The following is a 25,746-nucleotide window of genomic DNA, read 5'->3' as shown; positions in this document are numbered from 1 at the left end:
CGATGTCAGAACCACCAGCCTACATCTCCATCTCAACCCGCAAATGGGAGCAAGTCAGCAACCTGATCCCGGCCGAATGGCGTCTAGACGGTAAATATGTTCCCCGCGCAATGCGCGTGTCGCCGCTGGAATCGGTACATCAACTTGACACATTTGAGCATGAGTATGAGACGAATCTATTAGACGTTCCGCGGGAATGTGGCATATTGAGTGCAAAGGAAGTAAATATAACGGAGGGATATGATGTCAAGGGACTGCTGAGAGAGATTGCGGAGAAGGGGTTCAGTGCGGAGGAGGTTGCATTGGCGTTTTGCAAGGTCCGTCATCTACCTCCAGGGCTTCCTTCGTACTCCTATACTGAATTTTCAATTTGAACATGGTGTTGACATCAATGTAGAGAGCAGCTATCGCGCAGCAATTGACCCGCTGCCTAACAGAGCCCTTATTCACATCCGCCCTCCAACAAGCCCGCAACCTAGACACCCATCTTGCGCGCACAGGTCAGCCCATCGGTCCTCTGCACGGACTCCCCATCTCCATCAAGGACAGCTTCAACATCGCCGGCGTTGACTCATCCCTCGGCGTCGCGGCACTATGCTCCAAGCCCGCTTCTGGTAGCGATGCCTCCCTCGTGCAACTTCTGCGCTCTTTGGGGGCAGTCATAATCGCCAAAACGAACATTCCGCAGACGCTGGGATTGCTGGATAGCGTAAACCATGTCTTTGGGCGCACGCTGAACCCATTGAACCAAAGACTCACGCCCGGCGGGAGTTCGGGCGGTGAAGGTGTCCTCGTCGCTATGCGCGGGTCAATGATAGGGTTTGGCACGGATGTGGGTGGGAGTATACGTATTCCGGCAATGTGTAACTATATCTATGGCTTGAAGCCAAGTGTAGGGCGAGTGTCGTATGAAGGTCAGACGGGGTTTGGGCTCAACGGAACTAGGGCTGTGGCACTCAAAGCTGTGGCGGGGCCGATTGCGAGGKCAGTAGCTGATATTGACTATGTAATGAGGGAGATTGTGCCAAGGGGGGAGCGGATTGCGAATGATTGTATTCCTGGCACTTGGCCGGCTGCTTCTACGCAGTTTTTGGGGAAGAGGGGGAAGTTGAGAGTTGGTATATTGCGCAATGACGGGCTCGTTACGCCTCTACCGCCAATTTCCAAGCTGTTGGAAGAAGTGTCTCGAATCCTTGCGGGCAGCAAAATCGCTGATATTGAGGTAATCGATATCCCCACTCCGCCAATTATGAAGCAATGCTTCGCGAACGCAGGCAGATTAATGAGCGTCGACGGCGGTGTGCCCATGCTCGACCTCATCTCATCAACGGATGAGCCACTCGTGCCATCACTCAAACATACAAAGCGTCGAAAACCGTACACAGTCGAGAAACTATGTGCACTCAATGCAGAACGCGAAGATATCGAGATTGCTATGCGGAAGGCGTTGTGGTCGTCAGGAAATGTCGATGCAATAATATTGCCTGTAGCAGCCCATCCAGTGCCCAGACATGATCAGTACGGATGTGTCTCGTACACGAGCGCCTTTAATTTGCTTGATTATCCCGCCGGTATTATACCAGTGCGGAAAATGACCCAGGCAGATCTCGAGCTTGAGATTGGTGGTGAAAAGGTTCTGTCGAGGTGGGATGCGGATAATAAGAAGCTTTGTACGTTTCCAACCTCCTTAGAAAATGAATGATGTATACTGATTGATACGGGGCAAGGGGATAGATCGGTATATCTGGATTCGCCGCTGAGCGTGCAGGTCATTACGCCAAAGCTGCATGACTATGAGCTTTGTCAGGCTATGGGGATTATTGATGAAACCTTGAAAGATTATTATGCTCGAAATCGGGCTGAGAGGGCTATGCTTTGAGGTTGGCTAGTGTGAATTTATGGACATGTCTTGTCAAGCTCTTGTCGGAAGAGCCTCCTCGATATGGCTAGACCTACTTGCGGAGGTTGTGTAACCTGAATGACCCTTGTATCTAGCTCCTGAATACAAAGGTCCGTATTCTGTAAGGATAGAAAATCTTGGTACTCGCTATCGCCGGTGAACCGGTCAGTATGAGGGCAGACAGCCATTTGCGTCGTGGCAACGCGTCATGATTAAATGTAAAACTCTCTTTTTATATGCTTTACAATATCCAGACCATGTATCCCGTCTTCCGTTGCATTGGTTGTAGATCACCCCGTATGTATATATATGCATGAAATGAAGATCTAGGCAGGGGTTACATCACTGCTTATCAAACTCCAGCCCAATCTCATTGAGCAGATCCTCATAATCCACACCATACGTATCACCATCACGACCAACAATTTCACTCACCCAGGGCCCTCTCGGCACAAACCTTGCCTTGAACGGCAAAGCCCTCATTACAAGCCCATAGGTACACGCAATCGGATCAACATCAACCGACTCACCAGTCTCATCCGACAAACCAGCCTTGATATCAAACGCCCATAACAACTGCGCAACCACGATCCAGATACCATTACGCGCAAAATATCGTCCAGGACAAGTCCGTCTTCCGTATCCGAACGCCGCGGCGGGTAAGGCCTTGAACGTAGTACCATCAGCTTCAAGCCAGCGATCAGGCACGAACTCGTCCGGATCATGAGGGCCAAAAAGGGATTCTTCACGGGATATTGTCCACACATTTGGCACAATTACGGATTCCTTGGGGATTCTGTAGCCTTTGTAGATTGTTTCCTCCTTGTTCAGATGAGGAACGCCCTCGGGACCAGCGGGTCGCCAACGGAAGATTTCCTCGACAATGGCAGTGATGTATGGTAGGTTGGGCTTGTCGTCTGGGCCTGGAAGACGATCACGGCCAACGACAGCGTCTAGCTGCTTGCGCGCTTTTGTGATGAAGTTTTGATCTTGAGTAATGCATGCAACGACGAACCAGATTAGGCTATCCGTCGTACCGTCCAATGCAGCATCGATCATGGTCCCAAGCTCAAACGCGAGTTCGTGCAGAGGCATATCAAGCGCATCATCTTTCTCAACGACCTTTTTCAGATGTTTCGATATGTTCCAAGCATCCGACTCGAGGCCTTCTTTGAAGTTCTTGTCGCGCAGCTCGTATTTGGTCTTGTAGTGATTCTCAGCCTTCACTTTCCATGGCGCTAGGAAGCCAGGCAGATGGTTCAATACTGGGAACTGATCCACAATATGCGCACCCACTTGGATGAAATCAGAAAACTCATCGTTAAGCCTTACGATGGCGCGGAGAACAGGGTCGTTGAGTTCTCTGATGCGGAAGCCATATAGTAAGGAATGGATTGTACTAGCCACTGCACGCAAGAAGATTCCTCGGACATCAGCGCCGGAGCCGCCTGCCTGCGTCAGAAGGTCGTGCATCAATTGCCGCGATTCCAAAGCCTGAAAAGGAAAATAGGCTGCCGCCGGAGTGGCATTCAAGACGGAAACTTGGAGTCTCTGATGTTGCTGGAATTGCTTGGTGTAGTTCATCATGAGGACGTTGAGTCCTTTCAACGCTAGTTCTGTCGCCAACTACAATCACCATTAGCTTTTCATGATACCGGAAAGCACGAGGCAGACATACGAAAAGCCGCGGTCGATCCGAGAATATTGCTCCACGCTTCGCTAGGAGTTCATGCGCTACTTCAGATGTAGATACAATAATGACCGACTGTCCCATCATGTTGACATGAACAATGGATCCGTACTTCTTGCTCCATTCACGATATGTCTTCCATGCATGAGACTTGGGCGCTTGGTGGACATTGCCGATCAAGGGTAGTGGTTTGGGACCGGGTGGTAGAGGTAGAGATGGAGTTCGTGTACGCTGTCTGAGTATATACACGGCGATTAGTAGCCCGATAAAGGCTGCGTATATCGCTGGTTGCATGGTGGCCGGTGGATCGGAAGAGCAGTGCAAACAACTACGTGTAGTTAAAGAACATGCCAACTCTACCCAGGTACCTAGTGTCCTTGTACGTGGGAGTTGTGAATGACCTCATAAAACAGCGATCTTCAGCTGAGGCTGAGCTAATCCTGCATAGCCAACCAACACCAACGCCAACAATACAATCAAGGGCACTTCATTCGTCTGTCGATTCTAATGTTGTGGAGACGAAAGGGGACTCTTGCTGAGCCGTCAGGTGCTCGGCAACTTAGATATGAAATTTTTGGATATTTTCTTTACCAATGTATCTAGAAAGTCAGGATATAACTTTGCAATCCTCCTCGGGGCTTGTTTTACCCAAAAATTCAATCTTGAGGCGTTGTGTGACAGCTCCTTGAGTCCTAAAGGCCTGTATGACCACCCCGGAACCTTAAAATAATTTCTCTCCGCGATATAGGTCAGCGGTCGGCGTCCAGATTCACGTTCCGATTCAAGAAAACGATGCGAACATTTTGTGCTCGTTACCACCGCATTCCTGGACAAATTCATTCCTGAAAAATACCATCGTCAGATTCTGCCATGTTCTGCGGGGTGATCTGGATCAATCATTCCACCATCCTACTCTAAGTCATATCGTCTATTTAAATTCTGATACAGATGCACAAGAGTCCGAATCAAAAAGCATCTTCGTTAAACATTAAAAGTATTTTTTAGTAAAACCCTTTTTACAAGCCATCCACCTTTCGACATGAGATTCGTGGGTAGAGAATTTAGGTAACAAGATTGTTGTTTGAGTCGTGTGGTAACATTGCTGGTAAGTTGTTCATGATGGTTCACGATGGTTCACGATCGATAAGAACAACTGTGCAAAAATCGCTTTCATGACGGCTGTGTATGTCAGTGGTAGACTGTTACCCTCCTATATGTGGTTCAGGTAAAGGTCCTGGGTTCGACCCCCAGCATGGTCGTAATTTTTTTGGAACCCCTTCCAAAGGCTTCCCGGTAGCTGAACCGCTGAACGTAAGGTGTTTCCACCTGTTGATTTTGGACTTTTTTAACCACAACGTGCAAAGCCTCTACACACAAGTAAAGATGTTAGTGTATTGCCAACACAATATGTGGTATATTTTAGGTTGTCTGAACTGACCCGTGGACGGTAGATGGCGTGCATCCTGCTCAAGATGAGAAAGAAAGAGCGAAAAATCCAAGGCTAGGCCCAACCCTAACACTAAGTTGCGACCAGAGACGAGGTTGTATTCTTCATCATCTTCATTGTCTTCGTCATCTTCGTCGTCCAGCATGTCACCAGTTCCTTCGACGCCTTCTTCGATTTGCTGACGATTTTCAGGTTGAATTCGAGATAATGGCACTTGATCAGGTTCAGTGTTTGCCTCTAGTTGTTCTCGAGTCGGTATGTCCAACTATATGTTATGGCTTTGAGGACACCCTTGAGCCGGTTCCAAAGAGGTCTGTCTAAGCTCCGTTTCGAGTGCCTTCGCACCTGGGGGTTCTGTGAATTGTCGAGATTCCAGCAAATGAGTGGCAAGTAACCACATACTGACGAGGAATTCGTGATCATGAGCAGAGTGGTTCTTGTCACGACTACCACGATGAAACCGCCGTATTGATCAAACCAGGCATGAAATATTTCCTGAAGACATTTTCCTTTCGACAATGCTTGCTGGTCGGGACTGAAGTGTGATATAATCAGTACAGATTTCCATCCGTTGTAATTGACGGCGGAGGTACTTGAGCTCTGTCGTTGTGTATGTGAGAAGCTTTGCGAAGGACTTGAGTCTAGGACGTAGTTTTTTAGTCGATGTCGAAGCTTTGAAAAATGCAATGGTGTCTTGTACCACGCATTTGCGTTCCGTGACAAACTCGTCTGCTACAGGCAGACCACAGACTTTCAGCATATCTGGCGAACACGATTCATTCAAGCGCGCAATATCCGTATATGGAAACTGTGAAAGGTGCTCAGGGCAATATGATCTTATTGGGTAGCGGTCAACGAGAAAAGTAAGCATGGAGGGGAAAATACGGAACTAGGTGTCAAGGTGGGCGTTGAGCTTTATATAAAGAGTCCAAACACGTGAGTTGTACAACCATGCTCCGGATATCCCCTTCCCATACTGTCTGGTACAACTAGATACAAAGATTCTTCAGGTATGACTCGTAAACAAAGGAGTTGACGGGAGACATCCAACACAAACCCTAATACGCCATGACCCGGTAACGGCTGTCACAGAGACGCCATTTCAGTAACCTTTTGATTGATGCAGGAGAGGGGAAATAAAGCTGTTGTATGGTGTGGATCTAGGATAAGGCAGGACCAGTTCATATTGAAGGGAATTCTCTTCCTCTCCTCCAGCACCGCTGTCCCAATGTAGTAAGCACCACATGGGGGTATATATCCTATCGCTACCTAGGTATGTGTTGCTTAGCGAGGAATTTCTCCTTCCCCACAAAAATTATCTGGGTTAATCCCAGCATTGTCATTTGCTACTTTTTGGTACTGTCCTCTGTTAGCTATATCTATATATACATACCTAGGTAATGGAGAAAGAGAAGATGAAAACACCTCAAATGCTATGTTATAGGCTGGAACACTAATAGACAACATGCAAACAATTTCAATTATTGCCAGCCTTAGAACATTTTACGCCAAAATTCCTGTCACCAACGCCTCCAAACCATCTAATGGGTGGACCTCAAGACGCTCTTTGGATTCTATCTCGTGAGACTTCTCAGAGCGTTTACTCTTGCAAGAACACCCCCGACTCTTTAACAGAAACATCCATAGATGTATTATAATTTACTGAGCTTTAGCAACTCTTTATTGGTAGACTAAGTATCACCACCATTATCTAACTAGAATAGATTGATAAATTCTTTACGCCTAGCTGAGATAGTAATACTATCGTCTCTTTCAGCTAATATTTATTCCTTTGTTTTTTATTTCTCCTTCTTCTCTCCTTTGTTTTATATTTGTGCCTTGGGGTAGGGTTATGCTGACAGATGTTGCACGTACAGCAATAGTACTCGACGTCCGACATCATCCCTCGCCCATGATAATTTCCAACCTACAGCATCCTCATCTCTCCGGTATTTTCAATATACCTGGTACTCTCAAGAATCTTGTATCGGCCATGCAAGTGAAGACGTCTGGTCAAGAAAGGGTCGGCGCAAGTTTGCGCGGGAGCAACTCGATGGCAAGATATTAAGCCATTTCTTTGTCACTGAGCTCAACCGGCAGGTAGCTCAGATGATTACTTTGCAGGAATGTAATGATCTAGAACTTTCCAGCCTGAACCTATTTTCCTAATTAGTTGACCGTACATAGCAGAACAGGCTCTGCCTTGCGAACAATCATCACACAAGGACAATTCCGAGACAAGCGAGATTAGTGTGGATGTTGTTGAAACTGATATATGAGCGAATACGGAACGTTCGCACCGATACATACCAATACCAGAAAAACCCCCTAAGCCTAGCGCTCAACATCTACCCCAGCCTAGATAGAATTGCTTGCAATTATTTGTCCTTCATATATCGCCTCTACTTAGACATTTTAAAAGTGATTTAATGAAGAGCTAATTCGTGACGGGAAAAAAGGAGAATACAGGCTTGCTTTAGCTAATAAGTCAAGTCATGCCCCGTCATTCATGGATCTTACCCACAATCTGTTCAATTATACTTGTGACCGTCTTTCTGTAGTATGGATTCTGTTCACATTTCAGGAAGGGCACTGGACTCTTCCCGGCCGAGATATGAGTTAGACCTTGAGTTGAGCGCGCTCTACATATATCATATTGAATCTATGGATCAAAAATTCGGCGCAAATTTGGCTAATTTAGTATGGTTTTCAACCAGCCCTCCAACCACCAAAGTATCATATACAGTAGACAGTCAAGAATCCACCGCATTATGCAAGGCAACCTTGACACCATTTTGGCTGGCAGTTACAAGTTTGTACAAAGGCACAAACTCTGCCACCGGGTCGCGATTGTCAATTTTATCAAAAGTCTGCACTATCCTAGCTACCGTAAACGCGACTCGGTTCATCGCCAAATTCTGGCCGGGGCAGACATGTGCGCCTCCTCCGAAGGGAATGAATTTCCACGTAAGAGTGGAGAGCTTGAGTTCTTCCCATCTTTCCGGCCGCCATATATCTGCATCGGAGCCGTATATATCCTTGCGATGGTGAAGATTGTAAAAACTACTGGCGACAACGGTGCCCTTGGGGACGAATAATGGGGAAAGTCCGTCTGATCCCCCTCCCAAGGGAAGGGTTGTGTCCTTGACAGCAATGCGTGTCATATTACTTACTGGTGGAGTTACGCGAAGAGTCTCGTTAATAATATGATGAATGTAGTCCAGCCGTCTCAAATTGACGGTAGTGATCTTTGAAAGGCTAAGCAGTTGTTTGCGAAGTTTCTGCCACACGTGAGGGTTCCGAGCAAGGTGGAAAAATATATTAGATAAGAGAATAGCAATAGTATCATGTCCTGTTGAGGTGTCAGCGAATTGACTGGAGACATTTTCTTGGCCTCTTGTAAATAGGAAGGAATTTTACCCACCAGGAAGAAATACATTCATCAAAGTGTCTTGAATCTCTGTCTTGTCTGAAGTCTCCTGGACAACATTATCGACAAGGATATAACTCTTAGCAGTTTGTTCCTTGGGTTTCTGACGCCGAGCCACGGCCTTTTCCACCGATTCTGCGACAAATTGACGAATAGTACTGCAAGCCCCCCAGAACTTCTCATCTCGATGCAGAAAGTTGAATGGTAGCATTCGAAATCGCGCCCCCATGCCCTGCTGTGCCACATCAAAGGCAGCAGGAAACTTGTGCGGGGAAGTCAATGAATCATCCTCATGCAAAGACTGCACAGACTCCCCAAAGATGAATTCAGTCGACGAGTCAAGATCCAATCGCTCAAAAAGAGGCTGCAGGTCAACAGTGGACCCATCGGTCGGCAATAGCTTTATCAGGTTTTGTACATGCAAGTCATACGCCTCCTCATTCTCGATATGTGTCTTTGAGAAGGTTGGACGGATCAGAGCCCGGGCTCGTTCATGTCTAGCGCCATCCAGAGTCATGACCCCATCCCCAACAAGGGGCGAAAACGCAAAATGGCGCAAGGGTCGATTGCCGAAGCTGTCGGCGTCCAAGGAGAATACTGCCTGCATGTTTTGAGGTTCCATGGTGCGAATGACTGGCTTGATGGCCATCTGTGTCCGAAAAGTGGAACCAAGGACCTCGAATTGTTTCTCCAGGGGGAGTTTCTCAAGGCCGCTACTCGATCGCTTAAGGAACAGAAATTGTAAGTCAAGACCGAAGAAAAGCTTATTCCCCGTCAGGGAGGGTGCTTCTTTGCATCCATGTTTTCTGATGAACCGGGATTGTGTGATGCGGCGCCGTAATGTGAGAATAGCAACTCCCAGCAGGAGAAGATACAAAATCTGTGAAAGAAACGCCATGTCACCTTAGGAATTTGGTTATCCTTGTCAAAAAGACAGAATGGCGAGCCATGTAGAGAAAGAGAAGCGTAGACCGATTTAAATCGGGGCGCGTAACACAGGGGCTAGGCCGGAAGAGGAAGGCATGATGCAGAACGAAGACCATGACCGATTCTGCTTAGCGCACTGCTAAGTAGGCCACAGCGAGCATGACTTAGGGCTAGGGGATATCAGTCAATATGACTTTTGCATGTAAATAGAATTAATAGTAAGAAATACAGACTAACCTAACTAGACAGTATAGGAACTCTATTCAGGCTCGGTAGTTTCAAAAAAAAAAAAAAACACCTCGAGCGGTATTTGGTAATGTGCTCATTGCACTTCTCATTCAGGCATTACGATAGAGCATAGTAGCTGTACGACCAGATTAAGACATGCACGAAGTAGCGTTCTAGAAGGTAAAGGGTTTTACATAACAGCCTGACCGGGGAGTGGAATGGGTGATCGCAGGACTCGGGCCGGCTGATCTGTACGACGACGATCACAGCTGAAACCTGCAATATCCCAGAAAGAGTACTATAAAGGAGATGACACGCATAGGGTAGACGCAGCAGGTTAACATGACTGTCAGAATCTATTCCAGCCGTCATGTCTTCCTACGCCGTTTTACCAGCTGCTGCCAAGGATGAGGAAGAACTTTACAAAAAAATGGCGTCGACAAATTCTACAACAAGTCCTTCTCGCGGCTATTTTCTTGTGTTTTTCTTGTCTATAATTACTTCGCTTGTCTTTGGTGTTGATATGGGCTGGCAATTGAGTGCTCATTACGCTGCCAAGGAGCAGATACTATCTCGATCTTCGGGCCTTCTGTCAGGTAGCATGAATACCCGCCTTCCATATCTGGAATTTCACCCCTTGCTTGTAAACTGACACATCATTGCAGATCTCGGTGGAGTCAAGACGGTTTTTAAATATGACCGGATATATGCCGAAATGCCAACCAATGAATCCGATGCCGCATGGAAAGAGATCTTCCCTGCACGAGGTGGATTCTTTAAACACCCCCAGCTGGCACCCGGTGGCTCGGGGCTGGCTGTTTTTCATCAATTACATTGCTTGGTAAGCATCCAACTGTCATTCTTCAACTTCGGGATGTTCATCAACGTTCACCAAACTAGGACAATATTCGAAGAGGATACTGGTCCCTTACAGACGACGGGCGTCACGTTCATCACATCAGCCCCGCTCATATCCGGCACTGCATTGATTATCTGCGACAGTCACTCATGTGTCATGCAGACACGAATGTCGAGACCCTTGACGAAATGCTTCATGGTGTTCATGGTTTTGGTGTTGAGCACAAATGCCGCGATTTTGAAGGTGTGCGTAAGTGGATTTCTAAGTGGGAAGATGGAATCGTACAGCAAATCAGTAAATAAAATCGAAAAAATCTTGTTTTGAACCATCTAATCCCCTAGTCATTGAGTAGAGGGTTTTTCAGTCGTCTCATCTCTTCATGAGATACTACCCGCTGTGCAATTGATTCCTTGAAATAATCTAGGTCTACACATGTTCGTGCCAGATGGTAATTAGAAGTAACAACGGGCTTGATACGCTCTGTCTCCCATTCAAAAAACTTGGGAGTAGTATCACTGCGACACATGACATTCTGCACCATATCGTTCAAACAGTGATCTTAATAGATTTGAACTACATCAGCTATGGATCTGTACTCATATCCACTGGATATAGACTCAGACATACCAATATGAGGTTTGATATATTTCTGCCACTCTGATTCAGGTAGACCTGCATAGTAGTGATTGCGATTGATTGCTTTCCGGATGTAATCCTGACTGAATATGAGAATTTTAATGTAAACCGAGCTTGTTCTAACAACATTCTTTACTTACAACACAATGTATCTGATGCGAGACTTCGAGCCAGACCAACTTCCCGCGACTATCTTGCAAGTTAATCGATGAGGAATTGAAAATTGATAGTTCTGCTTCACTAAGACGAAGGCTTGCGTCGTCAATAAGTCTGTCCCAAGCGGCATCTGTTGGTGGACCAGGGGCTCCAAAAAGAGGACTCGTTTCAGCAGGTGTAAATTTGATCTGCTTGTATCGAATAGCTTCTTTGAGAAACACTGCGTAGATGAGTTATAGGTAGATGGTTCAGAGTATGCAGCTAGTCAACGTACTAAGTGAGGTTCCAAGCCCTGTAGAATAGGCTTGTATCTGCCAAAGCAAGATGACAGCTAAAATCAAGTTGACGGTTATCGCCAAAGCATGATACATGTACAAATTGCAGCTCCACAATCTTTGTAAATCTCCTGATAATTCAGATCGTGGACGCAATGAAGACTGTGATTCTTCTTCCGAAATCTTGCCTGAAGGTGACAGAAATGGCTCCGTATCGAACGGTTTCTGCTTCTTCGAAGATTTCCAGGTCGGCATCATTTTGAGATACTTCTCTCAGTGATTGAAAGTGCTGGACGCCGGAGAGAAAAACTTGACAACATTTACTGAATTGTAACCCTGGTAATTAGCGTCTGCTCATTCTAACAAATTTGATGGTGGATTGATGAATCAAGCGAACCCTCCAAACGCGCACATTGTGTTTTCAGCCACTTCCACATTTGGTTTCTCTCATGCCAATCAGTTCCCATCGTCTAGAATCTGATGAAAATGTGTTTATTAATGGTTCTTCGCTAACGCCAAATGCCGTGCAGCCAACGATGCATTTAGGATGTTAGTCTTAGCGCTAGGATGATATGTAAGTGAACCTGACTGATGAGACCCAACTCCGGCTCTCATTCCGGAACATGCAGTGTGGTTGCAGCGTCACCTGAGCCGATCAGATAGCAAGGAGCTAGGATAGTGAGCGGAGACTATGTATGGGCATATTAGGTGCTGCCTGCATGTCACGGATGAAACAAACTACTCGAAGGCCTCGGGAGCCGTTACAAAACCAATAAAACACTCGAATCCATATCAAATTATAGACAATGCACTAGCCCGGGGCGCTCTGTCGCATTGATAGGCGCCAGTTCCATGCATTAAGGGTCTTAGCCAAGTGGTCCGAGGTGGCACATACAGAATTTCGAGAGCTCGAAGGAAAATGTAGATTAAAAAATCTTGTGGAATATACCAATCACGATCTGAGATTATTTGCCTCCAGGCCCCCCGTCGACGTAGTGGTCTGCATTTCGAGCAACATAGTATTTCTGATTTGCATATAATCTACATTCTTAGGTATGCGCCGAGTATCTCAAAACATGTCGAGTTGTATGAGTCAATCTTCTGGAAGTTGAGTATCGATGTGTTGCCATTGTTTTCGTCATTTCAATTTCAAAAATGGTATTGAATACATCCCGGTCGGTATATAAGTACCTACGTAGAACACAATGACCTTGTCAACATGCGTTACTAAGGATCACACAGAGCAGTCAATCGTAAAGCGACTTAGCGAACCACTTTGCGGAAATTTCGATTTAATCGGTTATCATCGAATTCAATATGAGATCCGCAACATTGATCCTTGGTCTCTTTTTCGCGGCAATCAGTGCTGCGATACCAATGCCTCGAGCAGCTGCCGTAGCAGGTTAGTCTAAAAATCCGCTTATACCACTTCCTCTTTTCCTATAAGATACAAGATAGCATCTGACATACACTCGCTCTCTTGTGTGAACAGAGTCCAAACTCGTTCGCCATGGCACGACCAGTGCACGAGGTGAAGAAGCTACAGCGGATGAAGACGTTACCTGGAACGTTGACCTCTACCAACCGGGAACAGGTATGTGTCACCCTCGAATTATAAAAATTGGTCTTTAGACTGACAATGATGGATCTGGCGGCCCAGGAGAGCGAAGATCGATCGTTGATGCTAGGGGTGAAGAGGAGACTGCAGACGAAGATGTCACGTGGAACGTTAACGACTATACAGGTGGCTCAGGTATGTAGAATTGCGAATAGGGCTAAGATCGCTCAATCTGAGACACTCATTCTTGGCCCCATAGGAAGTCGTTCTGTTCTTGATGCTAGGAGTGAAGAGAAAACTGCAGGTGAGGATGTCACATGGAGCGCCAATGTCTAGAAGAGAGTTCGTGTAAGTGTTCTGCCCTCTGCAATGGGAAGGATCTTCAATGCTAACCGTTGCAAGTTACACAAAAGAGACTTCGACACTTAATTTTCACACCGACAGTCTCGCTAAATGGTGCAATTGATGATGCATACTGCAGCTGGATGTCAGCGAAGTTTCCAGCGAAAACTAAGGGACGGACTTTTATTCTAAGATCCATATCTATGGATAATGATATCGTAAACTGTATGTACAAGGGAGGGCTAGGAAATTTCTATGTTCGCGGCAAACTTTGGTCTGTGTAACCTGTAACCAAAACAGTCCATGCTGTATAATCCTGATTCTAGGCTAGTAGATTGACTGCGGTGTAACAAGGAGTGTGCATGAACCCGTCGAATCTTTGATAGCCAAGAGATAACTGCATTATACTATGTTGCAAAATGAATACCTGAAGTCCTCCAATAAACTAATGTCTAATTCTTAGCCCTCAGCGAATGAAGCTCCAGTCCGATTTGAGATTGTCCTTACTCCCTCACTTCCCTGGAATGCTACTTCGATCCGGACCTGCAAGTCCACCAATCTTACCGTGATTCGCTTGCTAACATAACAATCCGGGGTTGATTGTCTTTGTGGGAGTCCCCTCGCAGACGATTTCTAGAAGCGATGAAAATTGGGCCAAGTTTTACATTCCTCCGATCATGAGGGCTGGCCTCGGCGTTCCCCAAACATTTGATAGAAGACCGTCAAGAATAATGCTCATCTATGGATCGAACATATCTCATCAGACAACGAAATACTGCCATTTACTTTGCTACTAATGAAAAAAGATGTATTCATCACGCTCAGCCACTGTAATTGTCGTCAGTGTGGTCCTGCCTGTGTTAGCCATAATTGCAACAAGCCTTCGCTTTATTGCACAGCGTCACATTTCTGTTTTGAGGACAGCCGACGATATCCTAGTGGCTTTGAATTGCGTGAGTCAGAAATTCGCCTCTTAGACCGGGAAACAGGATACTAAATCGAGCTTCTGTATCAGATGATTCTCGTAGGGTCCGGATGTCTGACCATAGTTGGAGCGACAATTGGGGGCATTGGTGCAAATTTGGCTGGAGTTGATGCCGATACCATAGTACGATTCAGGAAGGTCTGGCACTGATCTTCTTTTAATATGCTTACCAACTGCCGATTTGACTCTTGGATGGGACAGATCGCATTCGCGTCCGAATTCTTCTACATTTTCACAGTTGGCATCGTGAAACTGTCGCTTCTGCTCTACTATCGCCGCATTTTCGTACTCAGTCTAGTTTCACCTGGGTTTCGACGAATGAACGATATTCTGATAGGGGTAGTTGGCCTCTGGATGCTCGCCTTCTTCATCACAACTATTTTCCAGGCACGCCCAATATCGTGGAATTGGACAGAGATCGGGTCGGTCAGCAATCTGCATGACTTCTTCATCTCTGAAGCTATCACAAACATTGCTCTCGACCTAATTGTGCTTTGTATGCCGATGCTGATTGTGTATCGAATGCACATGTCTCTGCGTCAGAAAATTCTTGTGGTTGGTATTTTTGGTCTGGGATTCTTGTAAGTTTCTTATTGACTATTGTGGTATATCCTCAAGTTCTCGATCTTTACTCAAACCAACTCAAGCTGCGTAATCGCCTCTGCCATTCGGCTTTACTATGTTACAAAGTTTTTCGCCGTCTCAATACAGGCCCATCCTAAACAATTCGAAGGTATGTCTTTCATCATATAGAATGGTACCAGACATGAGAGCTGAGAGAAGAATAGAAACCGTGGCCAACCTTGATTTATGGTCACTCATTGAACCATGCTCATCGACCGTTTGTATTTGCCTACCATGTATGGGTCCATTGTTCCGCGGCGGTCACAGTCCATCGTCAATAGTCAACAGTTTTCGAGCCATCTTCTCCCTACGAAGTGACTCGAGTTCGCAAGACCAAGTTAATGGGAATCGGCCGCCTAATGTGCAGGACAGTGTCAAATTGAACACTTTACAGGCAGCTGAACAGCTTAGTCGGAATGATAGTCACTCACAAGACGATGCCTACCACCCGAAAGCGGATCAGATGTTGGATTACGAGGAACGAGGTGTGTCGCTTGTCTCAAATAGATGAACAGATTTCACCGGCCCTATTTGGCATTGTTGTCACGCAGCTGTTTTGATGTGTTCATGCCATATTCCATTTTTAGTCTTCTTTATTTGACTCGCATTGAATCGAAGTTTCATTCGCACATCTACAGGGATTTCTATCTTGTCACTCGACAATACTAGTGGTAACCGTTTGGGATCTACAGACCGGCCATGAATAAGTAACTTCAGGGTTACGAAACCACACGGGTATTACCCGGACATCCTCCCCGGACTCTATTATCCTCCGGATATTCACCCCTCTTGACCCTATCCCTGAGTTGCGGGGGATCATCCTAGATAATACCCCGCAGAAACTGTGAGTTGTTTAGAGGAAATCGAAGGAGAAAAACTCAGCAATATAGAACCCGCACAACAGCTCATGACCAACAATTTCTCTGTCAGAAAAGGGTATCAAGACATCCAACTGACCACCACCATGCTGTACCTATACCTTATCATATTTTGCGTCGGAGCAACCGCGCTGTGGAAAAGTAAACAGAATCTCAAGATAAAGCACGGCAAGCCCATACCCGGACCAAGAGGTCAGTATTTGCTGTTTTTAACTTGACCATTCAAAAAATCAATATGGTGATAGGGAAGCCGATTGTCGGCAATTTGCCGGATATACCAAAGATCCATTCGTGGCTGAAATTTAAAGAATGGAGCGATGAATATGGTCCCATTTTCCAGCTAAATATCGCCGGTCGGAAGCACGTTGTTGTGTCACAAGAGAAGATTGCCAACGATCTTCTAAGGGAGCGAGGATCTCTCTACTCGTCCCGAGAATACTTGCCTTTTGCGTCCGGTCTTCTTTCGAATAACCTTCGCCCCTTGTTGCTTCCCTATAATGGTTTGTATCCGTTGTTTCAGCTGATTTTACATTGTCAACTAATGTTGTTGATTATAGATCTATGGCGCCGTGGACGGAAGCTGATGCACCAACTCACAACGAGTACTGTTGTGAATAGCTACCAGCCAGTTCAGGACTACGAGTCGAAAAGGCTACTCGCTTCTTTGCTAGAAGCGCCCCGTGCCTACGAGCAATGGTTTGAGCGTTACGCCTCCGGAGTAGTTTATCGTCTAGGATTTGGCCGTTGGATTGAGACTGGAGAAGAGACCGATTTTAAACGCATTGTCTGTGTGGGAAAAGAACTCGAGAGAGTCGCTTCTCCCGGCCAGTATTTAGTAGATTCATTTCCCTTTCTGGTGTTTCTACCTTCATGTATCGCCCCCTTCAAACGTGAGGCTGCTCGTCTGCAGGCAGAAGAGCTGGGCCTGTTCAGAAAACTGCAACAGGACGTCCGCGATGGAATTCAAAGCGGAAACACTGCCAAGTCATTTACGAGAACTTTCCTCGAGAACCAAGGAGCTTTCCGGCTCACCAACGATGAAGCAGCTTATGTCATAGGGACCCTGTTTGAAGCCGGTACGGGCACAACCGCCGCAGCGATGATGTCCTTCTGCCTTGCCATGTGCCATCACCCAGAGTGGCAGACGAAAATACAAACCGAGCTTGATCGCGAAGTTGGTGACCGCATGCCTGAATTCTACGATATTCCCAAGCTGCCAACAGTCCGTGCGGTCATCAAGGAAGTAATGAGATGGAGGCCTGTGACGGCTGGCAATGTGCCCCACCAACTCATTCAAGACGATACATATGAAGGCTATCTCTTCCCAAAAGGCACTGTTTTCCATGCAAATCAATGGGCAATACACCGAGACCCCGAGCTCTATCCTGACCCTGAGAATTTCCATCCAGAGCGATGGCTTGACGCCAGCTTTCCAACCTATCGGGAACCATTGACCCAGTTCCCAAATATGCAAAACTATTCATGCTTCGGCTTTGGTCGTCGCATTTGTCCCGGGCAGAGTATCGCAGAGCGTTCATTGAATATTCTCACTGCTCGCATAGCTTGGGCAGCTACACTCAGTCGCAAGAAAGACGCACAAGGGAATCTGATGCCGCTACCTCTGTACGACTATTGTCCTGGCTTCAATGTCCAGCCTAATTTCTTTGAATTTGATGTCACCGCACGCTCACCTCAGCGAGCCGAGCAAATAGCCATGGCGTACGAGGAGGCGCGCTTGACAAGGGATCAGATTCTGACCTAGGGATCGTGTTTCAGTCTAGGTATTGAAGCTTCCTGGGTTTATTTCGATTGGTCCTGTTTGGAAGTCAATATAAAGGCTTTGCGCAATCATACGGAGCTTTTAGTATTGTAAAAATAATCTCATGATGATTGTAGATGTAATTGATAAAGTTGACCATTGTACGGTTGTTGAGACTCGAGAAGATGGAATGCACTTAGATAAGAGCTTATCTTATCTTATCGGGACCGAGGCATCGCTTCGGCTAGGAGTCCTGACTTAATCCTGGAGTCTTTCTACCCCAGCTTTGTTTCATCGCATTACACTTGTGCTTATAAATCTTCTCGAGATTTATATACTCCCTTAAGCTGCTACTCCTGTGACAAAAACTTCCAAACGTTCTATACCCACTTGATATTCTTTGTACGTCGCATCCTCTGCGAGGGCCCCGACATCTCCGCATTTTCCAGACTTGACTAATTAACTCGACTTGGCAGATTGCCTTTTGCTTCCCTATAGCTATATACAGCCCTAAAGCAAAACCTAGACGCAATGGCCAAAGAAGCTGAAGCCCAAGTCCAACTCCAGGACTTTCAAAACATCTTCTCCCTCGAAGGCAAAGTCGCGGTTGTAACGGGCGGTTCCCGTGGTTTGGGCCTCCACGCCGCCAGCGGACTCTTACAAGCCGGCTGCTCAAAAGTATACATCTCATCGCGCAAAGCTGCTGCATGCGACGAGGCGGTGGCCGCACTCAATGCGCTTCCAAACAAGAGGCCCGGTGCGCAGGCTATCGCTGTCCCGGCTGACGGCTCCAAGATAGCGGACTTGGATCGCCTCGTTGCTGAGGTATCCAAAACCACGGATCATGTTGATATCTTGTTTGCCAACGCCGGCGCAACTTGGGGTGCGCCTTATGATGAGTATCCTGAGAATGCGTTCAGTAAGGTGATGGATTTGAACGTCAAGGGCGTTTTTTATACCATTCAAAAGTAGCCTCATTCCTTTGCGCTTTACTTCAGAAGGATATGGTACAATACTAACACAGTCACAGATTCACTCCTCTCCTTGAAAAGAGAGCTACACTTGAAGACCCCTCGCGAGTCATCATCACCGCCTCCGTAGCCGGCATCGGCATCGGCACCGTCGGCCCTCATGGCACATATGCCTACTCCGCCTCCAAAGCAGCAGCCATCAGTTTGGCAAAGACTCTGGCCGTGGAATTGGGCCCTCGACACATTCTTACCAATGCAGTTGCTCCAGGCTTCTATCCTTCCAAGATGGCCAATGGGTTGATGGAGTTGGCTGGTGGAGTCAAGACGTTGGCGGCGCAGTCTCCCAATGGACGTGTTGGTCATCCGGAAGATATTGCGGGATTGGTGGTTTTCTTGTCTAGTCGTGCTGCGCTGCATATCAATGGGTCTATTATTACAACGGATGGTGGGAGATTATTGGGGGACAATAAGTTGTAATCAATATTGACAGATGTTGTGGCTGCTAATATATATGTAGTGACATGTTTGATTCGCTATTCATGATCATGTCAAAGGAGGCAACTTAGGTACAAAATACGAAGTATTATCTTCTCAGTCATTTGAACCATCCAACTGACTTGAACGTATCAATTCGTAGGTTTGGGCTGCCTTATCATCAACTATGGACCGCGTTAGCTCTGAACACACTATGTGCAATGATATCAGAAAAACTCACCCGTATAGGCAGATCCCCCTTTGCACCAAACGGTCTCAAATTCATGAACACATCCTTCAACTTCTCGAACCCAGCTGATTCATACAATCTGACCCCATCCGTCGACGCCTCAAGATAGGTGACCAGCCCTAATCTATCAGCCTCATCAAGCCCCCACTGAAGCAACTGGCGTCCTATGCCTCTCTTTTGATGATTTGGATGAACAACCAAGACACCTAAATACACCCTTTTGCGTAATTTGATAGGTGCACCGGGATCCGCCGTCGTCTCTCCAGTCTCAGACGGGACAGCAAGGGTTTCGCGTTTAGTAGTGGCTAGGATTCGCCCAAATTCGGCCGTAGGTTGCACCTGCATCTGAGGTATCGGCGGATTGATGCGATCCTCGACTTCGTCCTCGATGGATTTGGTGAGTTCTTCATCCTCGTAGTATATCATCCAGTGAGCTTCGCCGACGATTTCGCCGGTGGAGTCATCAACTGCTTTGAAGTCGAAAGACTTGTTGGCGGGATGTTCTTGGCCTTGACTTCCGCTCTTTTCGTCTTGTTCGTGGAGTGCTTTGATGCGTTTCTCGGCTATAGCATCGATTGTGGATTCTTTAAGGGGACCATCGAAGAGGAGGGAGTACGTCCATGAGAAGGCGGCTTCATTGAGGCGGATGAGGGCTTTGATGTCGTCGGCTTCCACGGGGGAGATGGTGATGGTCATGTTGATGATGATCTTATGGGGTTAAGGTAAAATGATGGTGTTCCTGCTTCTCCTTTCAAGAATCGTCTCTTTAATAGAATTTGATATCTCTAAATTTGTACCCCTCTTATAGTCGGAATCGGAGCCGAGCTGACACTACAGCCGCGAAAGACAATATCGCAGAATAGATGCTTCTAACTCAAGTTAGTACTTATAGATGTTGATATTAAAAGCTGATCTCGTTCGGAAGTTGCTTGATCCGTTGCAAGAACTTCAAGGCAGCAGCGAGGCATCAAGTGGATCCCTAGGAATCCGCGTTAGCACCTGCCTCCTTCGGCATGGGTGACTCATCGTGATAGCGCTGACTACAATTCATAGGTTTCAATGGTAGTATCTTGACTATAAGGAGAGTCCGAGGAATAAAAATTATTGCAAAGATCAATGAATGCGCTGAAGGGTGCATAGGTATCGTCTCTTCGATAGAAATCTAGCATATCAATCATCTCATACAAACCAACATCTGATATTAGCTTTGATGATTTGATTTTGGTCTCAAATTTCTCAATTTTTTGAAGTGCTTCCCGACTATCCAATACCGTGGGTAATGGCTGAACAGCCCGTGGAATAGGTTAATACAAGATTATAGGGTCTAATGTCACGTAACATTCATCAACCAACGACAGCAATGTTCTCCCAAGCGCCGTGCTGCAAACTACAACAATGGCTCCTTTCAGATTATGTACTTGCAGATGTGGTTTCTGTGATCAATGTGACGGATCATCTCTCGTTGGGACAAGCCTCAACCCTCGGCATGGGGGTGAGTACCGCTGCTCAGGCGCTATATCTATCAGCTGCCTCCTCTGCTGTTGATTAAGTCTGGTGTGCTGTTACCTTATTGGATTTTCTTGACATATGGTGGAAGCACTACCTAGGTACGACGGGGAGCATTGCTATACAATTCACGAGGCTGTGACTCGACCTGTATTCTCCCCTGTGCTTGATGTGCTGTACCAATTTTTGACCAAAGCTCAGGATCAAGAGTTATTGCAGCATGCTCACAAGGACACGTCTCTTGGCTCCCATTGCTGGGAGCTGCTTATCGCAGAACAAGCCCAGTTGAAACTATCAGGACGCTCTATACATAATTTTAGTCTCTATTGCAAGGTGCTTTGAGCTGCTTGAAATTCGGGGGGTGGGGGGCTTCAATGAATTTGTTGAGGAGAAGAGAAGGGAGAGGCTGGTTAAATAGTGGCTGCGTGCACGTGACTTCCACAGGCCAATCACATGCGCAGCTCTGGCTTGCTCCTTCCTCGTCCAAATACTCCAAATGAACTCGTCCTCAACTTCTTCCTCTTAACATCGAAGACTTGTTTCCTTTCTCCATGTAATAATTATCACAGCTCATTCCATTTCTTGCTATTCTCTATTGCACTTTCGTTCCTTCGTTTCGTCACACCTATCTCTAATTCCATCATTCGCCTCTTTTGTCCCTGCCCTGTCGGGTTCCGTACTTGCGTCGCGACGACATACTTTCACTTTTGGTCTTAATACGTATTTCTCAACGCACACATGGCTGCTCAGTCAACGCGACAATGGGGCGTTACGCCTCCGATCTCCGTGGCCCTGCCGACCCCCGAAGAACTCGCTGCCAACGACGACTTGATCGCTGAATTGAAGGCACAAAACAACTTTGAACTACCTTCGGAGACGGAAAGGAGACAGCAGACTCTTCAACTCATCCAAAAAGTCGTCATAGAATTTGTTAAGAAAGTTGGTCAGCGAAAGGGTCTGTCGCCAGCAGCGCTTGAAGCGGCAGGTGGAAAGATCTTTACGTACGGTAGTTATCGTCTTGGTGTCTATGGTCCAGGTATGTGTAGCGAAAGAGACAACCAGAGGACATCATGCAGGATATTCTGATATTTATAGGATCTGATATCGATACCTTGATCGTCGCGCCAAAGCACGTCATGATTGATGACTTTTTCTCCGACTTCCCCCCAATCCTCGAACGAATGTCCCCACCCGGTGCGATCGAGAAGATGACCCCAGTCCCCGACGCGTTCGTGCCTATCATCAAGTTGGAATTTTCTGGTATCAGTATCGATCTTATATTTGCACGCTTGATACTACCATCTGTCCCGCTCAATCTCGATCTCAAGAATAATGACTATCTACGGGGCTTGGATGATAAGGAAGTGCGGTCGCTCAATGGAACTCGTGTGACCGATCAGATTTTGGAGCTCGTCCCGCAGCAGAAGACGTTTCGAATTGCTCTGAGGGCTATTAAACTTTGGGCACAGCGTATGTTGGCTGTTTTGAAATATCCTCAGACTACTAACAAAGGCATCAGGTCGCGCTATCTACTCGAACATCGTTGGATTCCCAGGAGGTGTCGCATGGGCAATGCTGGTTGCACGGGTATGTCAGTTGTATCCTCAAGCTACGGGATCCGTCATAGTCGGCAAATTCTTTCGAATCATGACCAAATGGGCATGGCCACAACCAGTCTTGTTGAAGCCAATTGAGGACGGCCCTTTGCAAATCAAAGTGTGGAATCCAAAGGTGAGATCGATTTCCCGAAACGGACCAGGCGCTTGATTTAACAGCGTGATAGATCTACCACGGCGATCGATTCCACTTGATGCCCATCATCACGCCTGCTTATCCATCCATGTGCGCTACACACAATATTTCATTATCCACCAAAGCAGTCATTCTGCGCGAACTGCAGCGTGGAGGAGACATTGTCGACAAGATTTTCGCCAAACATCTCACCTGGAACGACCTCTTCACTCGACATACATTCTTTTCCAAGGACTACAAGTACTACCTCCAAATAACTGCCTCTAGCAAAACCAAGGAAGCAGAATCAGTATGGTCAGGTCTGGTAGAATCTAAACTTAGACATCTGGTTGGTGCATTGGATCGGAAGAATATTATTGCTGTTGCGCATCCCTTCCCTAAAGGCTTTGAAAGAATACATGTGGTGAAAGATGACGCAGAAGCAGAACAGGTCAAGAACGGATCAACCAAGTACCAAGCGCAAGGGACGAAGACCGAAACAACGGACGAGATCAAGGATCCAGCTCACACGGCCGCTGCTGAAAATGGTGCTCAGGACGTTCAAGTTCCCGATCCTGATACTAACGGCACAGTCGACAACCGCACAATTTACACCACGACATACTACATCGGTCTAGAGCTCAAGCCGCTAGAGCCGGGTGCTTCACGATCGCTCGACATTTCGGTTGATGCCAACATATTCAAGTCGACATGCACCTCGTGGCAGGGATTCCAGGAGGGAATCAACGATCTCAGTGTCACACATGTTAGGAGGTATTTATTCTGGATTCACTTTTGATCCTAATGTCTTCTAACATACTCAAGCTTTGATCTACCTGATGATGTCTTCGAACCTGGGGAAGCGCGACCTATTCGACCAAAGAAGAAAGTTGCCAAGCCGACGACTGCAGCGGCTCCTCCAAAACGAAGCATTGACGCCGTGGACGTAAGTCGCTTAGAGCCGAATAACTTCATTGCAGCCAAAAGACTGAAGCGCTACTTCGACAAGGTCTGGCTATGGGCGTTGGCTAATATTTTGATAGGGCACCATTCACCCCGAAGCGAAGCGTCAAGTGTCGGCGAACGGATTCAACCACACAGCCACACCGGCCTGATTCGACTATTTCGTGTCGTTTCTACATGTTGCAACGGAAACATGGAGGGATGATATTTGATACTTACACGATATACCCCTACCACGAGGTTTATTTCGATTACATTTGCCTATTTCATATGGTCTTGTAGCCGGATGATCTACATGATGAGACTTTCCATGTGAATGGCTACATTGTCGCTTACTATCTACAGTGTCCGGTAACCAGCTTGACTGATCCATGTGATGATATGATCGAGCTCGATTACTAGGTTGGTGATACTTCCCTTCTAACACTTGTTTCAGGTTCTCAGAGTTGGCCCAACTCGCAATCTGCAAGAGGCCAATGAGTTCAAAACGTGGCCCGGGTTTCACATACCTGGTTTGAAAGAAACGGGAAAGTTGTTACCTAGTCAGCTATCGGTATTTGTCTGTATAATACGAGAGAGAAACTAGACGACTCACTCGGACATACAGCTCTTCCCAATCGGGTGTGTCTATCCGATTGGAGTATGTTAAATATTCGAGCCTATCTTAGCTAGAGATTTAAATCAAATCAGTCGTAAGTGATCTGGTGATTTGAAAAGTACATACATAGCATCCGTTCAAGCAGTGATGGTAGACAAGAGGAGATAGAACTATCAAGTATCGCGACGACTAAGGATTATCCAAGTACAAAGATCGATAGGCGCCTGCTTCTCCTGCTCGAATCTATAAAGCTTTTCCAAATCTTCAAGCGATTCTTGACCATGTAAGCGTAAAAGAACCGACCACGCTGGGGTCCAACATGAGATATCAAAATGACGGGGGGGGGGATTCTGCTCATGTTGGTACTCAAAGCTGTATTCCCCTTCCACACTGAGCTCCATACAATCATCCCGGAGAGCCCTCTGTTCCTCCTAGTCGGAGACTCTGGGTTGGTTTGCTGTGTTTCGTATGGCACAAACCAAGATGTAAGATTCTGCGAGTAAGATCGAGTTTACATTGCCATTCGCGTGAATGGTAGGCATGCATTGCTAGTAATGGATTTGCATTTTTTCATTAACCAACATAGTGGTTTCCATGGTGGAAAGAGCATTCCAGGAGTGAAAGTCGGGGTAAACGCTGCCTAGGCTAGGGTCAAGGCCGAACGGACTAGGGTGTCTAGGTAGCTCGATCGTCATCAATGACTAGATTCAATATGCCTGACAGGAACTGCTTGATTGTCGAGTGTAGACATCTTGAGAATGATGGTGACTCGGGGCAGAAGCCAATTCATCTATATGCATAGAAGGAAAGAAAAAAAAAAAAAAAGGCAAAATGTGGTTCTGTCTTGTGTGACAAAAGWATCCCCGTTCTTCCAACCATGATGGCTGAAACCTTGACTACTACGTTTATAAATTCGTTGTCATGTGTATTCATTTTTTTAATCAACAACGCATTGCGGAAGACGAAAACCTGAGTGGGTAGAGTGGGTATGCAATACCAAAGGGGGCCAGTCGCTGGATTAGGGCAAAACTGAAGAAGTCCTGGTTTCAGGTGGAAGGACCGTTTGAAGATAGTACTGTTTTCCCATACTTTTTTATTCATTTCAGGATATCCCTTTTACTTTGAAGTCCTTAAACTACAATAAGTATTCACAGTCTCTTCAAAACGATCAAGCCTTATCTCGATTATCAGAATTTTATGGTATGGACTTCTAGCATGCAACGTAATTGTTTGAAGCAATATAAAAGCACTCAATGAGGCTCTGTACCTATTTTTAGATAATTAGTCTAGAGATCAACCTTTACATGTTGCTCTACGGTGGCTTGGCTATCATACTAAAAGTTAGTTCCAACATTAAACTCCTTCTCGGACTAGATCGTCAACGCACTCTTCTGAGGTGGAAACAGCCCCGTATTTCTCTGCCAAACAAAGACTGCACATTTGAGAAAACCAACATCAAATTTCGGGAAAGAAACCAAGCTGGTAGAGGATAAGCGGTCTTGTCCGTGCTCCACTCCTGTGCGAACTTCATAGCAACATGACAGTCTGTGAAAATGTCC

General features: G+C 46.4%; 7 protein-coding genes across 7 annotated transcripts; 4 read left to right on the top strand and 3 right to left on the bottom strand.

Moving 5' to 3' along the window:
* Positions 1 to 2: 2 nt before the first annotated feature.
* On the top strand, positions 3 to 1,879 carry BHQ10_002368 (uncharacterized protein; the record flags this gene model as incomplete). Its single annotated transcript, XM_040874506.1, has 3 exons — positions 3 to 317; positions 398 to 1,670; positions 1,728 to 1,879. 3 exons carry the CDS (start codon positions 3 to 5, stop codon positions 1,877 to 1,879), a joined length of 1,740 nt encoding a protein of 579 aa, XP_040730873.1.
* Positions 1,880 to 2,242: 363 nt separating this feature from the next.
* Positions 2,243 to 3,884, bottom strand: BHQ10_002367 (uncharacterized protein; the record flags this gene model as incomplete). The annotated part of the gene is made up of 2 exons (XM_040874505.1): positions 2,243 to 3,526; positions 3,579 to 3,884. The coding sequence occupies 2 exons, from the start codon at positions 3,882 to 3,884 to the stop codon at positions 2,243 to 2,245; spliced, it is 1,590 nt and encodes a 529-aa protein (XP_040730872.1).
* A 3,906-nt stretch (positions 3,885 to 7,790) lies between these two features.
* On the bottom strand, positions 7,791 to 9,365 carry BHQ10_002366 (uncharacterized protein; the record flags this gene model as incomplete). The annotated part of the gene is made up of 2 exons (XM_040874504.1): positions 7,791 to 8,389; positions 8,462 to 9,365. 2 exons carry the CDS (start codon positions 9,363 to 9,365, stop codon positions 7,791 to 7,793), a joined length of 1,503 nt encoding a protein of 500 aa, XP_040730871.1.
* A 627-nt stretch (positions 9,366 to 9,992) lies between these two features.
* On the top strand, positions 9,993 to 17,697 carry BHQ10_002365 (uncharacterized protein; the record flags this gene model as incomplete). The annotated part of the gene is made up of 14 exons (XM_040874503.1): positions 9,993 to 10,218; positions 10,288 to 10,463; positions 10,523 to 10,730; positions 13,041 to 13,142; positions 13,209 to 13,301; positions 14,373 to 14,401; positions 14,464 to 14,556; positions 14,635 to 15,014; positions 15,081 to 15,166; positions 15,339 to 15,542; positions 15,775 to 15,901; positions 15,988 to 16,127; positions 16,181 to 16,435; positions 16,493 to 17,697. The coding sequence occupies 14 exons, from the start codon at positions 9,993 to 9,995 to the stop codon at positions 17,695 to 17,697; spliced, it is 3,324 nt and encodes a 1,107-aa protein (XP_040730870.1).
* A 528-nt stretch (positions 17,698 to 18,225) lies between these two features.
* BHQ10_002364 (uncharacterized protein) lies at positions 18,226 to 19,142 on the top strand (the record flags this gene model as incomplete). The annotated part of the gene is made up of 2 exons (XM_040874502.1): positions 18,226 to 18,662; positions 18,725 to 19,142. The coding sequence occupies 2 exons, from the start codon at positions 18,226 to 18,228 to the stop codon at positions 19,140 to 19,142; spliced, it is 855 nt and encodes a 284-aa protein (XP_040730869.1).
* Positions 19,143 to 19,291: 149 nt separating this feature from the next.
* On the bottom strand, positions 19,292 to 20,085 carry BHQ10_002363 (uncharacterized protein; the record flags this gene model as incomplete). Its single annotated transcript, XM_040874501.1, has 2 exons — positions 19,292 to 19,324; positions 19,381 to 20,085. The coding sequence occupies 2 exons, from the start codon at positions 20,083 to 20,085 to the stop codon at positions 19,292 to 19,294; spliced, it is 738 nt and encodes a 245-aa protein (XP_040730868.1).
* Positions 20,086 to 21,633: 1,548 nt separating this feature from the next.
* Positions 21,634 to 23,741, top strand: BHQ10_002362 (uncharacterized protein; the record flags this gene model as incomplete). Its single annotated transcript, XM_040874500.1, has 6 exons — positions 21,634 to 21,931; positions 21,991 to 22,365; positions 22,415 to 22,626; positions 22,679 to 23,400; positions 23,452 to 23,572; positions 23,670 to 23,741. The coding sequence occupies 6 exons, from the start codon at positions 21,634 to 21,636 to the stop codon at positions 23,739 to 23,741; spliced, it is 1,800 nt and encodes a 599-aa protein (XP_040730867.1).
* Between the last annotated feature and the right edge of the window lie 2,005 nt (positions 23,742 to 25,746).

This window comes from Talaromyces amestolkiae (genome assembly GCF_001896365.1).
Source record: "Talaromyces amestolkiae strain CIB chromosome Unknown scaffold3.1, whole genome shotgun sequence".
Classification (NCBI taxonomy): Eukaryota; Fungi; Ascomycota; class Eurotiomycetes; order Eurotiales; family Trichocomaceae; genus Talaromyces; species Talaromyces amestolkiae.
Note: the sequence above shows the minus strand (reverse complement) of the source record. Positions and strands in the feature narration are given on the sequence as shown.